The 14,331-nt window shown below is 47.5% G+C and overlaps 1 protein-coding gene across 2 annotated transcripts in view; it reads right to left on the bottom strand.

The window, feature by feature from the left end:
• Positions 1-1,649: 1,649 nt before the first annotated feature.
• The window catches only part of FAT1 (FAT atypical cadherin 1), a 127,257-nt gene continuing 114,575 nt past the window's right edge, over positions 1,650-14,331 (bottom strand). Inside the window, exons 23-28 of one of the 2 annotated variants that reach the window (XM_045821178.1) lie at positions 12,933-13,086; positions 12,650-12,760; positions 10,500-11,137; positions 9,484-9,621; positions 4,023-4,058; positions 1,650-3,025 (exon numbers count right to left, since the gene is read on the bottom strand). In XM_045821178.1, coding sequence (XP_045677134.1) covers positions 2,397-3,025; positions 4,023-4,058; positions 9,484-9,621; positions 10,500-11,137; positions 12,650-12,760; positions 12,933-13,086 — 1,706 coding nt within the window. In that variant the 3' untranslated portion in view covers positions 1,650-2,396. The remainder of the gene's footprint in view (positions 3,026-4,022; positions 4,059-9,483; positions 9,622-10,499; positions 11,138-12,649; positions 12,761-12,932; positions 13,087-14,331) is intronic. The other variant, XM_045821179.1, reaches the window with a different exon arrangement.

Raw genomic sequence — 14,331 nt, 5'->3', positions numbered from 1 at the left:
AAACCAGGACAACATGTCCCACGCAGGGAAAGGAAGGTCCTTCCCCTGGAGAAACCGAGACTCTTCCAAGAAAAGATCTCTAGTTCGCAGCGAAGATTTCCTAACAGCCGAACCACGTATTAAGGGGCATTTTGCGAATCCATGAGAAGCCACACTCGTCTTCCCTCTTTTCTTCAACTTTCTTCCATAAAAGACCTCGGGGCTGTTATGTTAACTGTTCTCCTGACTGGAACGCTCATTTCACGTGGCAGTCTCCCTCATCGACGTCCGCATTTTGTCCGAAGGCCAGTTAACCATGGAGGTCTTCTGCTTTCCTGACATTTTCCCCTCCCCTCCCAGGCCCATCACTTGGGTTCCTTCCCAAACACCAACTTGTCCCTTTAGCCTTCACTCCGGCTCCCCCCACGCCCGCCCGGCCGTGTCACAAACCCAAGGCAGGGAACTTCCGTCCTTGCAGAATAAATGATGCACGGTAGATGACTTAAAGACATTTTTCGAATAAATTAATGAGATGGTCACAAATTTGCAAAAAATAAGTAAAAGAAAAATGAAGAAAGAGTTGCAAAGGAAATGGAAATAAATATCATGTATTACTTAGCTCAACAGCGAATATTTACATCATCAGAACAATGAAAACACTATATATGGGTTAGTCTAAAAACTGTATTGTAACTAGTGGGAGGATAACAAGAGTAGCATAGGTTTTTCTAGGTTCTGTGGTTTCCTCTAACATCGCACTGAGTCAGCAGATAACCCCTAAAGTTAGTGACAAGAAGTAAACAGTATATACACTTAAAAATATTTAAGAAAAAAATGGGGAAACAGCTTACAGGGTATGATTATAGAGCGCATGAACTGGCTGGTTTTTGTTAAATATCTCTCTCTTTGATGTTAAACCACACACACACACACACACACACACACAATTTGATAAAATATAGAATGCTTTTGTGTTTTTCCAAAGGTCTAAGAATACTCAATTCTTTTTAATTCATAGCAAAGTGGCTGGTACACAACAGATACTGAAAAAATACCTGTCGGATGGACGAGAGGATTTGACAGTATAAACACCCATGGAAAATAGCTTCTGGACTTCCCATTACGTAATATAAAACACAATCAAATGAGTTCTTTGACAACAGATAAAATGCTTCACAAAGACTTTGTTTTTGATATAAATCATAGGCGGAAACCATAAAAGCATTAAATTATGGCTAATAAAGAGTAACAAGATAAAATGTGTAAGTCAAAACTTTCTTAAGGTTTTAAAGAACGTTTATTATATAAGAGTGCTGTTTACTTCTCTACCTAGAATTCTGAGCAGTGTCCCACAGCCACACACTGCAACCTAGTGGCTCCCTCTGCAAGCACTGCCTGGTGCTGGCAACTGGGAAGAGACTTCACTTCTAAGCCACACAAAGCTGTGTCTCTCTCCTTCCTTCCTTCCTTCCTTCCTTCCTTCCTTTCCTTCCTTTCCTTCCTTCCTTCCTTCCTTCCTTCCTTCCTTCCTTCCTTCCTTCCACCATCCATCCACCCACCATCCATCCATCCACCATCCATCCATCCATCCATCCATCCATGCATCGTTCTCAATTCCTTAACTAAATCCTGAACAGGAGTATACATGAAAGGAAAATAGGCAGTAAAGCTACAGTATTTTATTAATAATTTATTGTCAGTAAGAAAGACTGGCTAATGGTAGTTCTCAGTAAAAACCTTTACAAGACCGTTGCATCACAAATATACAGACACTATAAAAACTGTGTCGTGATGGTCTGGGTTCTAAACCGGTGTGCAGAAGGTCCCCGTTACACTTTCCAATAATGAAAAATGTCCGTAATTCTAAAATACAACAACCCATTTAAGACATGTCATGGATCAGATCTCTGCTCATCCTATGTACAACTAGAAATGAATGACTACATTGCATTGTATGAATGAAATGTCAAACTTCAGTGAAAAAGGACATACAGTGAAACCCTGGTTATAGTAAAAAGATCAAGGTGCTAGGTAAAATGACTCTAACACCACCCAAATTCGGTAAAAAAAAAAAGAAAAGAAAAACCCACAAAACATCAGGAAAACAGAGTTAAAACTATGAAAAATCAAATCTGTACATAACATTTACAAAAAAAAAGGGACAGGAAATTTAAAATAATCAAATCTATATAAATACATGAGTCATGCTAACAAGATGGTAAGGACCGATTTGCGTTTCATTCTTTTAACACGGACGAACGTAAATACAAAAACCTGTTCAGAAATGGCACAGCCACCGGACACCTCCTCCCAGGGCAGTAGGTCAGGACGGGGAAATGGCTGGCGCGCCGGGGCGCGCGGGGTCTCTGTCGTCTGCGGGCTCGCCAGGTCCAGGCACTTCGGGGGCAGGGCGCGCGTCAGACTTCCGTGTGCTGCTGCAAATCGAGCGGGGGGACGGCCACGTCCTCGAAGTGGCCGTCGTCTCCGCTCTCGTAGTCACTCATCAGCACCTCGGACTCCACGTCGCAGCACGCGGACACGTCGGAGCAGGACGCGGTGGAGGCGTACACCGCCAGGGGCACGCTCTCCGCGCCGGGCGCCTCGCAGTTCCTCGGGTACCCGGGCGGGTAGGGGGCGTAGGGTTCTCGGCACGGGGCGCTCTCGCCGGGGCCGGCCTTCTGAGCTTCGGACACGTCGACGGGGTAGAAACTGGGCAGATACTGGTTCAAGTGAAACCGCTGCCGGCTTCGGGAGGACGAGCCCAAGCTGCCCGCGGCCGGCATGTCTCTGGGAGGGTGTATGCACTCGAACTGCTCGCTGAACTCGGGCGGCAGCGGGGGCAGTTCGTCGGGCACGGGGAAGTCCTCTGGCGGGGGCGGGAAGTCGCTTTCGATGTCGTAACCCCCGGGGTAATAGTCTGTGTCGATGGAATGGGGGTCTGCGGAGTACAGGGGCGTCTGCTCGTCGATGACCTCGTAATTGGGGAACTCCTGAATGTCTGGCAGGGGAACGCTGGGCATCCAGTCCGACGTGTCCCAGTGGTAGCCTGCGGTGGGGAGAGAAAGCGACAGGTCTCAGGGTTTTCGTCCAGGTCTCTGCGCCCTGGGGCGAGTGCTCAGTGCGCAGGCCTCGAGCAGGGCAGGCTCGTCATTTGGAAAACCCCGGCCTTAGCTTACAGACACCCCCCCAACTCCAGCCCCGTTTAGAGAACCTCCGTGCACTAGGCTCGCTGGATAAAACGTGGGCTTCCAGGTCTACGGAAGTGCCTAACGTTCAAGGACACAGAGTTTTCACAGAAGCAGTGCGCTAGCATCCAACGCATGCACTTTTCTACAAACGAGTCCGATGGTTGGGCTTTCCTTCCGTGACGTAGCGCCTACTGCTCTAGAGGAAGAGACTTAGCTCAGTCTCAGGACATCAGTGAGAACCTTCAGTCCTTTCCTAAAGAAGTCTCGTGCAGTAAGATGTCAAATGTCACTTGATCGCCACTAACTACAGGTCATTAAAAGCACTCATTAATGCAACTCTTTAAAATAGTAATCTTTAACATGCGAAAATTTAAATTCCCTATATAATAAAATAATGCACTAAGCTTACTATAGAACATTATACTATTTTTCATTAGCCCCACAAAAACAATGAACTATATTAATATAGGTGTGCATCAAAGCATGCTTCCCAGTCAAGCAAAATGCAATCAAACACCAAAACATTAGTTTTGACAGACCACATGAATCAATTTTTGTTGCTTTAAAAAAGTCTAAAGATCATTTTAGATGATATGAAAGTATGATTATGTTTTTTTCAAAACTGCCCCAATGCAGGGCGAGTTTTCTTTCTCCCTCAAGGTTTCTGCAAGCCCCTGACAGACTAGGAAAGGCCGGGCAACCGCGTCTGGAATGCAGGGCACAAACGGGGGAGGGGGGGGAGGTGCTTGGTTACTGCGGCAGCCACCGAGCGAACGCATGGGGTGAGCCAGCCCCGCGGCCGATCTTTCCCGAGTTTTAGTGAGTATCAATGAACAACTGGCATGCATAAGTCACCTCTTGATTTGCTGAGGTCGGGAGCAGCCAAAGACTCTTTTGGTGGCAGAGTAGAGAGAAAAGAAAACATTCATAATTAAAACAGAAAGACGGCTGAAGAGGCAATAACATTAAGTACATAATACAATGCAAACTGTCTACAGAGGCCCAGCCAGCCGTGTACCATGCCTTTGAGCCACTAGCTACGGAAGGTCCGAATGGCTGAGAGATTCATGTGACACAGACGTGACGGGACATGAGAATGGAGACACAAGATGGCTGAGGAGGAACCGGCGACGCTGCCGGAAAACGCAAACGTTATTTTACTTTCTTTTCCTTGTTTCTGGCAATCTAAGCCTGAAAACACAGAATTTTGGAATAATTAAAATAAAATATATAGGCTCGAATACAATGTCAACCAACTGAGAAAATTAAATTATACCTGCATGTTACCGAGAAATGTACTATGCAACACTCTTTTTTGCCTCATACCAGGGAGCATTGCCTTACTTAGGTAGTAATTCAAATACGTCTAAAGCTACAGAATACGTACTTAATAAAAATATTATAGCCTTCAAGTGGATATTAAACTCGGAGACATTCAAGAACTTAGCTACTTAAAAGTAACTTAAAGTAGCCCTCTCGAAACCCCGCCCCCCTTTTGAGTAGGAGTTATTTATATTGTTCGCCTTTCCTTGGGGGGACCACGTGCTACACTCTTCCTCGTGCCACCCACATCTGGAATTACACCTGCCCTCTGTCCGCTCTCTTCTTAAACACAGAACCCCAGCCCGAGGGAAAGCAGATAAAAATCACTGGCCCAGGGCAGGCTGCTTACCCCGGCTAAGCTTCCGGCTCTTATCTTTGAAATGAGGGTGGAAATGCTGTCCAGTTCTTACGAGGACTAGGTAAAATAATGTGGGTCAAGCTCTAACTGCTGGCTGTCGCCGTGATTCTCATTATTGTGAGAACCGTAATCATGGCAGCAGTTTGGCTACCTGAGTGATTTTCTAAATGCTTTCTGTGCCTTCCACAATGTTCTTAAAAACCCATGTCATAGAGTAATTTGGAACAAATAAGATCTGACTGATGGTTTTCTTCCAGAAATTTAAATCAGAAACAGAAAACACTGAGGTTAACATGTATCTATATAATTTTTTAAAGTCTACTAAAAATGCAGTAGTTCCTTTTTAAAGAAGATTGACAACCTTTGTTAATAAATAGGCTCTCAATAATTCTTAACATTTAAGCTAGCTTTCAATTTCACACTCAATTTGTGTTTCTCAATGTGCCAAACCATGTTTTTCAATAAAGGGGGTCGCCCTGCAAGAACCATTTCAACTCTGCTTCTTCAAACTCCGTTAATATTAAAAATACTAGAATTTCATCACGTTAAAACTCAAGTTCACCAGGACAAAATACAGATTACTTTCTGATCCACCAGATAAAAACACAGTGTTTCTCAGGAAAATAAATGAAAGCCTCGTCAGTAACTCATCAGCAACACTGAACCCTCATGCCTGCTCCATGCCGTCAAACTTGGCACCAAACTGTCCTTGCTCTCACCTCAATCCTGAAAACAAACGTGCCCTAGCAAAACGGGCCCCTCTCCGCTTCACGTACTCTCGGCAGTCTATGCCGAGGGCGCCCGAAGTATGATCCCCGGACCAGTAACGCCAGCATTAACGGGGAACTTGTCAGAAACGCACACTCTCAGGCCCACTCCAGACCTGCTCAATCGGAAACTCTGGTGCTGAGGTTCAGTCGCTAGGGTGCTTGTACCAAGCCCTCCAGGCCATCTGAGTTACTGTTGTTGAAACACTACAGGCCGGGGTGTCAGACTCATTTTCACTGGGGGCCACATCAGCCTGGAGGTTGCCTTCAAAGGGCCGAATGTAATTTTAGGACTGGATAAATGTATCTAATTACCCTTAACAGTTAAGCCAGAGCTCGGTGCTGCCCCCGGGTAGAAACAAGGAGGAGGGCCGGATTCCACCCTGGGGCCTTGTGTTTGCCACCTGTGCTCTAGGCTGTGCAATTCGCCTCCAACTTCAGTACAGTACGAAAGGGCTGATTTAACTTCAAATAACTTTAAGGAGGGTGGTCAATGCCCTTTCTTGTAATTTTGGACAGAAATATGACAGTCTGCCTTCTGCCATGTTCAACCCCTTTCCTCAGTCACACGTGGGGAAAATGCAAAAGTGAAGAGTCAGCTGGTGGAAATTACAGAAGCTGTGTGCTACTCAGTCTCATTCCTACTCAGGTGAGCAGGAGTTTTTTAGATGAGAGTTTTTTCAGGTAATCAGAATGACTTCTAAGCTTCTTAACACTGGGCCACATAAGGCAAGCTGGGTTACCTCTGACATTGCGGAAATTCACCACGAATGACAAAAGGTGACAAAAAGACAACACGGACAAAGGCATTTTTGCGATGGATCTGGATCATGAATACACACACCTGCACAAAGGAAAAGGACTCAGCCCCCCACGCCCACAGGTGATTACTAGAAACACCACGAGAGGCAAAAGCACACGGCTCTAGCGACAGCCACTGTCACACAGACACAGAGCACACGCATTCCCACTATACCTTCGTCAGTCACCGTGTCAACTACGGCGTTGACAAGGTGTATTACAGTCACTATGGAAGCTTGTGAAAAGGTACAAATGGGGCAAATTAGGAAAACCTTCATTAGAATACAGTAAATTAAATAGGATTTCTTGACATAATTTTTACCTCCTGATTTTAAAATGTGAAGCAAATACTTTAACATAACTATTGTACATAATACAATTGGGCATGATTCCTGCGCTTTTTCTGTTAGTCTTTTCTAATGAAGCGACATACTTGTTATTATTTCATTATTTATCTTAATTTTCATATACTTTTTATTATTAAAGGAACAGAGTAACCATATTACATTGTAATTTAGGAAATTTTTTAAAAAAATTTAAATTTATTTTTAGAGAGGGGAAAGGGAAGGAGAGAGGGACAGAAACATCAATGTGTGGTTGCCTCTTGCATGCCCCCTACTGGGGACCTGGCCCACAACCCAGGCATGCGCCCTGACTGGGAATCGAACTGGCAACCCTTTGGTTTGCAAGCTAGCACTCAATCCACTGAGCCACACCAGCCAGGGCTAATTTAGGAGACATTTTGGCTATGTATTTTTTTACAATTATAATTATGGATCAGTTCATAACAAAATAATTCTCACGGGCAAAGGCTTTACCTTCAAAGAGTAAAACACTTGCTAAGACAATTTTCGGGGTCCATTTAATGAACTCCTACATAGTTCCAGGAAAAAGAAATTTAAAAGACTACATAATAAGGAAAAATATGCAATAAATAAAAAGTGGAGGTCGGGGGAGGCGGGATGAGACAGAGGGCTTTGTCTCTGTTTTATGTGCTCCCTGCCCAAATTTCTTGTCTTCCTATAGACGAGCTAACAGCTGGGAAGCTAGCACACCAGCAGAAAAATGCAGACTGTCTGCCTGGCCGCCTCCGATGTCAATTCCCTCATTATTCCCACATCACATTGTTTCCGAGCGTTTACGGCCAAGACAAATAAGCGCGCCCGTGGGAGGCAGGAGGGAGGGTCTCAGAGGTGGCCACATCCCGACCCCGGGAACCAGGAGCAAATGTTACCATCCCTGGCAGGAGAGGCTCTGCTGGATCGGTTACATGAAAGACCTCGAGATGGGAAGATTTTCCTGAATGATCTGTGAGGGCCCTGGGTAATCACGAGGGTCCTCCGAAGGGGAGGGCCTTTCCCAGCGGGGCTCGGAGGGAGAGGTGGCTACAGAAGGAGGACCGGTTAGATGCAATGTAGCTGCGTTGCTGCCTCTGAAAGGCGGAGGGAGGAGCCGTGAGGCACGAGTGTGGGCGGCCTGGAGAACCTGGAACAGGGAGCAGGCCGAACCCCGGATCCGTCAGAGAAGAAGGAGGCTCAGGCTCAGGCCGGCCCCACGGACTGAGCCTGAGCCAAACGTCAGGTTTCTGGCCCCCAGAACTGCAGGCACCACGTGCACCTTGTTTCAGCCACCACGCTGGTGGCAGTCTGCGACAGAGCCTTAGGAAACTCAGAATGTAATTTAAGTGCAGACGCTTAACACAGACTTCAATTTACCACTGATAACGATAAAAACTAGGATAAAGATTAAAATACCCTCCCCTGGACCTACTTTTCCCCTCTCACATTGTAGTATCTGGCAATTCATGTTTATAACTAATTTGGCCATAATGCATTAACATTGGTTAGGAGTTTTAAAAAGAATGATGTTCCAAGGAAAAGAATTAGAAAATACAACAGATTCTGAAGTGTATTTGTAAAGAACATTTAGTGAATCAAGATATAAATAATTACATCAGCTGGCAACTATAGCAGTTTAGAATTAAACCTAATCCAAAAATAGTTCTATTCTATTGTTGGCTTAAAGCTATGTTCATATACTGTGTCACTAAGTAATAAACACAGGTACACTTCGATGTCACAGGTAACATGTTTGAAGTCAGCAATGAATGGAACATACTTATAGCCATGTTTAGTTTGGAAGAGTTAGGTTTGCAATACAGTCTGGGCCATATTACTCCAGATTTAGAAACAAAGAATTACTAGTGAGTTATTTCCTTTCACCAATAAAATATCAGAAGTGTTTAAACACGTTCTATTTTTATGCAAAGAAAAATTACAGTGCTACCAAAATTCTGAGATTTGAAAATCTCCTCTAAAACCTCACTTGACTGTGTCAGTGATCACTGACAGTTTTCTTGGGGGGCGTATGTCATTACGGCAGAGCTGGTTATCGACGCCACGCACCCCGGGGAAATCAGACACACGTAACCGGCATCGCGGATCCCACCGTCAAACTTGCTTCGTTAGAAAGATAAGCAAACTTACTAGCAATCTCTTAAATTGCGCTCTCAGTCAGTACGCTCTGATCCAAATGGGAGCTGGGGCCGCAGGGAGTTGGGAAGAAACAAATAAAGCCTTGTAATACCGAGGGTGCTACAGAGTTAACACTGCAGACGACCCCGCCTCCTCTGAGGGGCGTGGCAGAGGGCAGGAGTGCAGGCGTGGGTGCTGCATGCTCAAGGAAGCTGTTAGGAGGGTTTTTTTTTTTTTACCCACAGAACTTCTAACATTTTCCATTGTGGGAAGAAAAAACCCAATACGAAGTTGGCCAACAGGGTAAAAAATTACCTTTCAAGTGCTTACATGTTCTTCCCTGTCACAGGTAAGTTGCTACAGGTCAAGTATCAATCCATTACACACAGTTTCAATATTCCCCCCGAGATGTTCATGCAAGTATTTATAAGGTGTTGCTGAACCGTGGTCCAAAGTGACACGTGGGGACACTCTGACACGTAACAAGGGCACCGGGTGCACCATGGTAGTGTCCACACGCAAACACGACATGGTGTGACCGGCGTCACGCACGATCCGCGCGACCGCGGCGGCCCCCACTCCCGCGCACTCACCATTGTCGTCGCACGACTCGGACTGGAAGGAGCTGAGGGACTGCACCTCGGACAGGCTCTCCCGGGCGCTGTACGGCTGCGAGGGCTTCTCCTCCAGGGGCTTCTTGGAGAGGCAGGGATCCAGATCCACCACTTTCGCTGCGAGGAAGAAACGACACACAGGAAGCCCGTGAGGGCACGGCCTGGGCGTCCGGCATTCACTGCTGGGCCCCGACCCCAGCAAAGGTGACCAAGACCGTCTGAGATTTACTTAATAAAATAACAACGAAAAAAAGGAAAACATTTGAAAAACAAAACACAACCCCCTCCCCCAAGAAAACCCAAATGAAAATACCTGTAACATTCCTGCTTATTCACAGGATAGAAAATTCTCAATAAACCTACCCATGGAGATCATTAGATACTACGGGGAAATAAAATTTTGTCTTGAAATGCTACGTAGAGCTTTTTGAAAAGCCTCAAATACATGTTAGGCCACTAACATAAATACAGAGTGAGTACAATTAGGCTGCCAGCTGTGAGTGACATTCTTCTGAATTAGTGAAGCTGTTATAATAATCATAACCTGCATGTCTTCCTCCACACAAACTGAAAACCTACTTTTGCCTACCCTGTACTGTCACTTCTTTTGGCCATGTTTTTTTAAAAAAAATGTTATCATGCAAATGCCCTCCTAATTGTTTGAATCATAAAAAGACCCACTCCCCAAATTATAGTTGGGAACCCATGTCAATTACCGAAAAAAAAAAAGAAAAGAAAAGAAAAAAAAAAGGAAATGATCTTTCCAGATTCGCTGGAACAGGAACAGATTCAATTCCTTAATAAAAATAATATTACAGCCACAGTGCTCAGCCAGGGTTCGAGGCACCAGAAAAGCTTCTCAAACCATTCAGGGTCTCTCGAGCGTATCTGTCCCTATCACGGACCCCAAACACCAGAGGCGCGCGCTGGTGGAACTTGGGGTCGCACTGTCCCTCTCGGGGACACTTAGCTGAGATGGGAGAGGCGGTTCTTACTGTCGTAGTCGAAGTCCCAGCTGGGCTTCTGGATCGAGTCGCTGTCGGACGGGGAGTTGGAAGGCGGCGGGGGTGGCAGGTTTGGGGCGACGCTGCAGACGGCCACGGCCTTCCGGTGCCCATGCACGGACTCGGGGTTAAAGGTGCTGAACTCGGGGTGCTCTGGGATAGCAGAGCCCTCGAAGGAATTCCGGTCCAGGTTGTTCCTGGAGTCACTCGGAATGCTCGGCGTGTAGGAGATGGGGCGCACAGGCACCTGGGGTGGGATGTCCGAGTAGACGTTCTTGTTGAGCTTCGCGTCGAAGTACGGCCTCTGCATGAAGGCGGCGGCCGGTCCCAAGTGCTTGTCTCCGGGCTCGGCCTGGTGCTTCTGCTTCTTCTTGCGGCCGACCATCTTGCGGCAGAGCACAAACACCACCGCCAGCAGGAAGATCCCTATGACGAAGACCACGATGCCCACGCCCTCGGCCAGCCCGATGTTCCACGGCGTCGACACGTACTGGTTGGGTGCTGCGTCCTCGCAGTGCCTCCCTCGGTACTCCTGGCTGCAGTTGCAGTGGTAGGAGCCGTGCGTGTTCTCGCAGAGCGCCCCGTTCCGGCAGGGGCTCCCGGCGCACTCGTCCACGTCGCTCTGGCACCTGCCCGAGAGCCGAGAGTGAGGACAGGCCCGCGCGGTGGAGGCCAGGCTGCGTCAGGCCTGTCGCCACCCGCCAGACACAAAGGACTAGCCCAACCCCTTCGGAACAATAGGTTTCCAAACAGAGTCCAATAGACAACCACCAGAACCTCACCGCCCACAACAGTAACTACAACAAGAAACCTTTCGTGGGGTAATCGCTCATTTGTTCCTGTATTTTGAATGTCCATCTGGGAGATAAACATGCGGTCAAGCCAATATTTAACTGCCATTTCTCCCTAGAAAAAATTACTCCACAGATGACTAAGTCAGACACACTGCCCCCACACCAGTTTATTTCTCATTCTGATCCAGAAATTTCTAATGCACCTTTTCACAAATGGCATGCTGTAAACTGTTCTAAGAGGTTAGATTAAATTTCTAGGAAAATCTCCCTACAGGGGGGATTATGACAGTTTCGTGAAACATGTGAACAGCTAAAAAAAAACCTGTTTTCCATTTTCAAGTGCCTCTCCCTGTGGGAAACCTCCCCAGGCCCTCCCCCGCTCAGAACGGTTCCCAAGCACGTCCCCTCCCCTCCGCCTTTCCCGACCGGCATGTCTGCGCCAGTGCAGATCCATCCGACACTTCTCAAACTCCTCCTCCTCCTCCTTGAATATAAGGTTTCTACTCACCGCCTCCCCCACATTGACCTGGCATTACAATTCTGACTATGGAGACGGTTTTGTCCATTACATTAAGTATTAATGGACTAGAACTAGGAAAGTCAGCTTACGAACTAAGACCATGTGACCGGTGGGAAAATTCAAGGCTATACCCACGACTAGAGCGGGACCACAGGGGGCACCCGCCAGTGGTCACACCACTCACAGCTTCCTAACAAGACTGACAGTCAGGGGTCATCGAACGCCCAGCGCTGGGCCCTTATGAAGGACATTCACTGGGGAATTTTTGAAACTGAACTGGTGGTAAGTCTACGGTGACATGGCGTCTGCAACAAATTCCACCTCTCTCCAGGTGTACAAAAGGCACCGCTGTGCCTTCCTTTCCTCTCCTGGAAAAGACTGATCTCCTCTTAGGTCTGGGATAAGGTTTACAAACAATAACGAGAGAGCTGGAAAAGGTTTTCAGACGCCGAGTGTTAGTTACAGCCCATTATGAAAACATGCCACTATCAGCACTCTCAAAGACAGCTCACCACAGATGTCCGCTTTAACCACGTAGTAATAATCTCCCTCATCCCCCAGACATCCACTTCCTGCAAAAGCCCCCACACTCTGTGTTGACACATACTATCCTGAAAGCGCGGTTTGTTTTCCCAAGCATTATCATATTCATCTGCTCGACTTTTTTAAATTGCAAAGCTCAAAAAGATACACTGTGTCAGAAGCTAGTATGAAGATTAGCAAATTCCAAAGCAACGCTGTCCTGTCCGAATTAATTTCTGCAGCACCGGTGAACCCGCGTGACGTCACAGAGAGGTGGAAAGGAAGAAATGAAAGAGGCCGGTCACCTTTCCCCACGGAAGCCCGCATCACACTGACAGACGGCGCCGTCGAGGCTGTCGAAGCACGTCCCGCCGTTTTTGCAGGGCTGGTCCTTGCAGTACGGGCTGAGCTGGCACCTGAGGGACAGGGAAACACACGCGTGAACCTAACACTTCCACTGCGAATAGACACAGCAGAGCAGGAAATGTTCACAAACGAATGCACATGCTTTACCTACCCAGGGACCTTTAAAAAATTTTAAATACCATGGTTACTTATGAGAGTTAAAAAACACAGACACACACATACCTCTGACCAGTATACAGTCCTCTGCACTGGCAAACGAAGTCTCCGTTGTCCACGATGCAGGTCCCGCCGTAGAGGCACGGGTTGGAGGAGCAGGGGTTGGCGCTCACCTCACAGTACGTCCCCATGTAAGGGGCGCTGCATCTGCAGTGATACCCTGCGTCGTCGCAAGAGAGCAAAAAAGTCCTATCACTCAATGACTCAAAAGAGAAGCATGAGGAAATCGGTTTTTCCTTTTAAGTCGAGGTCAAGATTGAGTTCTCTTAAGACCTGTACGAGCTAGTAGCATTCCGTTCCCTCAAGGTCAAAGGTTGTCTGGACTGACCAGCCACTGCTGGTATAACAAGAACACGGAGAACCTGAGACGGACCTCCTAACCAGCCTTCGTTCGTCACAACTCACGTGAGGTCACTGGGCCCTGCGTGCAGAACAGGGAAGAAGTGGTCCTTTATCTGACTGGCCATGGGATGGCAACACTTACGCCTGCTTAACACCTCCCCTTACGGGCAGCTCCCAAGCTTTTAATTAAGGATTAAATGAGATGATAATAAATGGAAAAGCACTTTGAAAAGAAAGAACTACCCTTTTAAGAAAGGTGATCTTTGAATTTGCATAAAGGAGCAAAAGAAAAAAAAGTCGGACTCTTGGCTGTGCGAAGACTGGGACGGTGGGGTCCTGGGGAGCCCGTTCCCAGTGGCCCGGCTCCAGAAGATGGGGCGGCACTTCCCCCGCCACCCCCTGCCCCCACCGCCTGACGCGGGCCGCGGCCGTGGCATTTTCTCTGGCCAAAGAAAAGCGGCAGTTTGGGCGCCACTGCGTGGACTCCCTGTTCCCTTCCTCCTGCTGCTGCTGGGACGGGGACTTCAGGACAGCTCCTCCCTCGGTCCCTTCCCCGATGATACAACAAGGACAGCCTCCTCAGACAGGTCACAGGAGCGCAAAATCAGCTTTTGTTCAGCGTACTGCTGTGGGGATAGGCCGGCCTACTCTGTGAGTACGGAGAACAAGAGGAGACCAAGTCTTTTAAAAATCTCACTTAACTCAAGGGTCGCTTTGATTTTTGCTCTATTCATGACAAGAAAGCTTTACTCATCAAGCGCGATGTCGGTAATTTTCAGAACCGTGTTCTGTCACTGGTAAGTGGGCCAACGGGTCCGGGATGCAGAAGCCAGAGCATCCTCCACTATGCTAGGGCTTTGACACAGGTATGGAGACAGCTGAGGAGGGGGTAAGGCCATCACGAAAACCAATACTCAATTAAAGGGGGCACTCGAGAAGAACTAGGTGGTGCCAATTCTAAATCCCTCGGGTCTATGCCTGCGCCTGGAAGAGGGGTAGCTGTGGTCGGCCCGGGGCTGTCGGTGCAGAACAGGACAGACGTGACAGCAGAGCCCGGCCTGGC

The sequence above is a fragment of the Phyllostomus hastatus genome, unplaced genomic scaffold, assembly GCF_019186645.2.
Source record: "Phyllostomus hastatus isolate PE091 unplaced genomic scaffold, TTU_PhHast_1.1 phas_scaffold_46, whole genome shotgun sequence".
Taxonomy (NCBI): domain Eukaryota; kingdom Metazoa; phylum Chordata; class Mammalia; order Chiroptera; family Phyllostomidae; genus Phyllostomus; species Phyllostomus hastatus.
The sequence above is the reverse complement of the archived record's forward strand: the minus strand, read 5'-3'. Positions and strand labels throughout refer to the sequence as shown.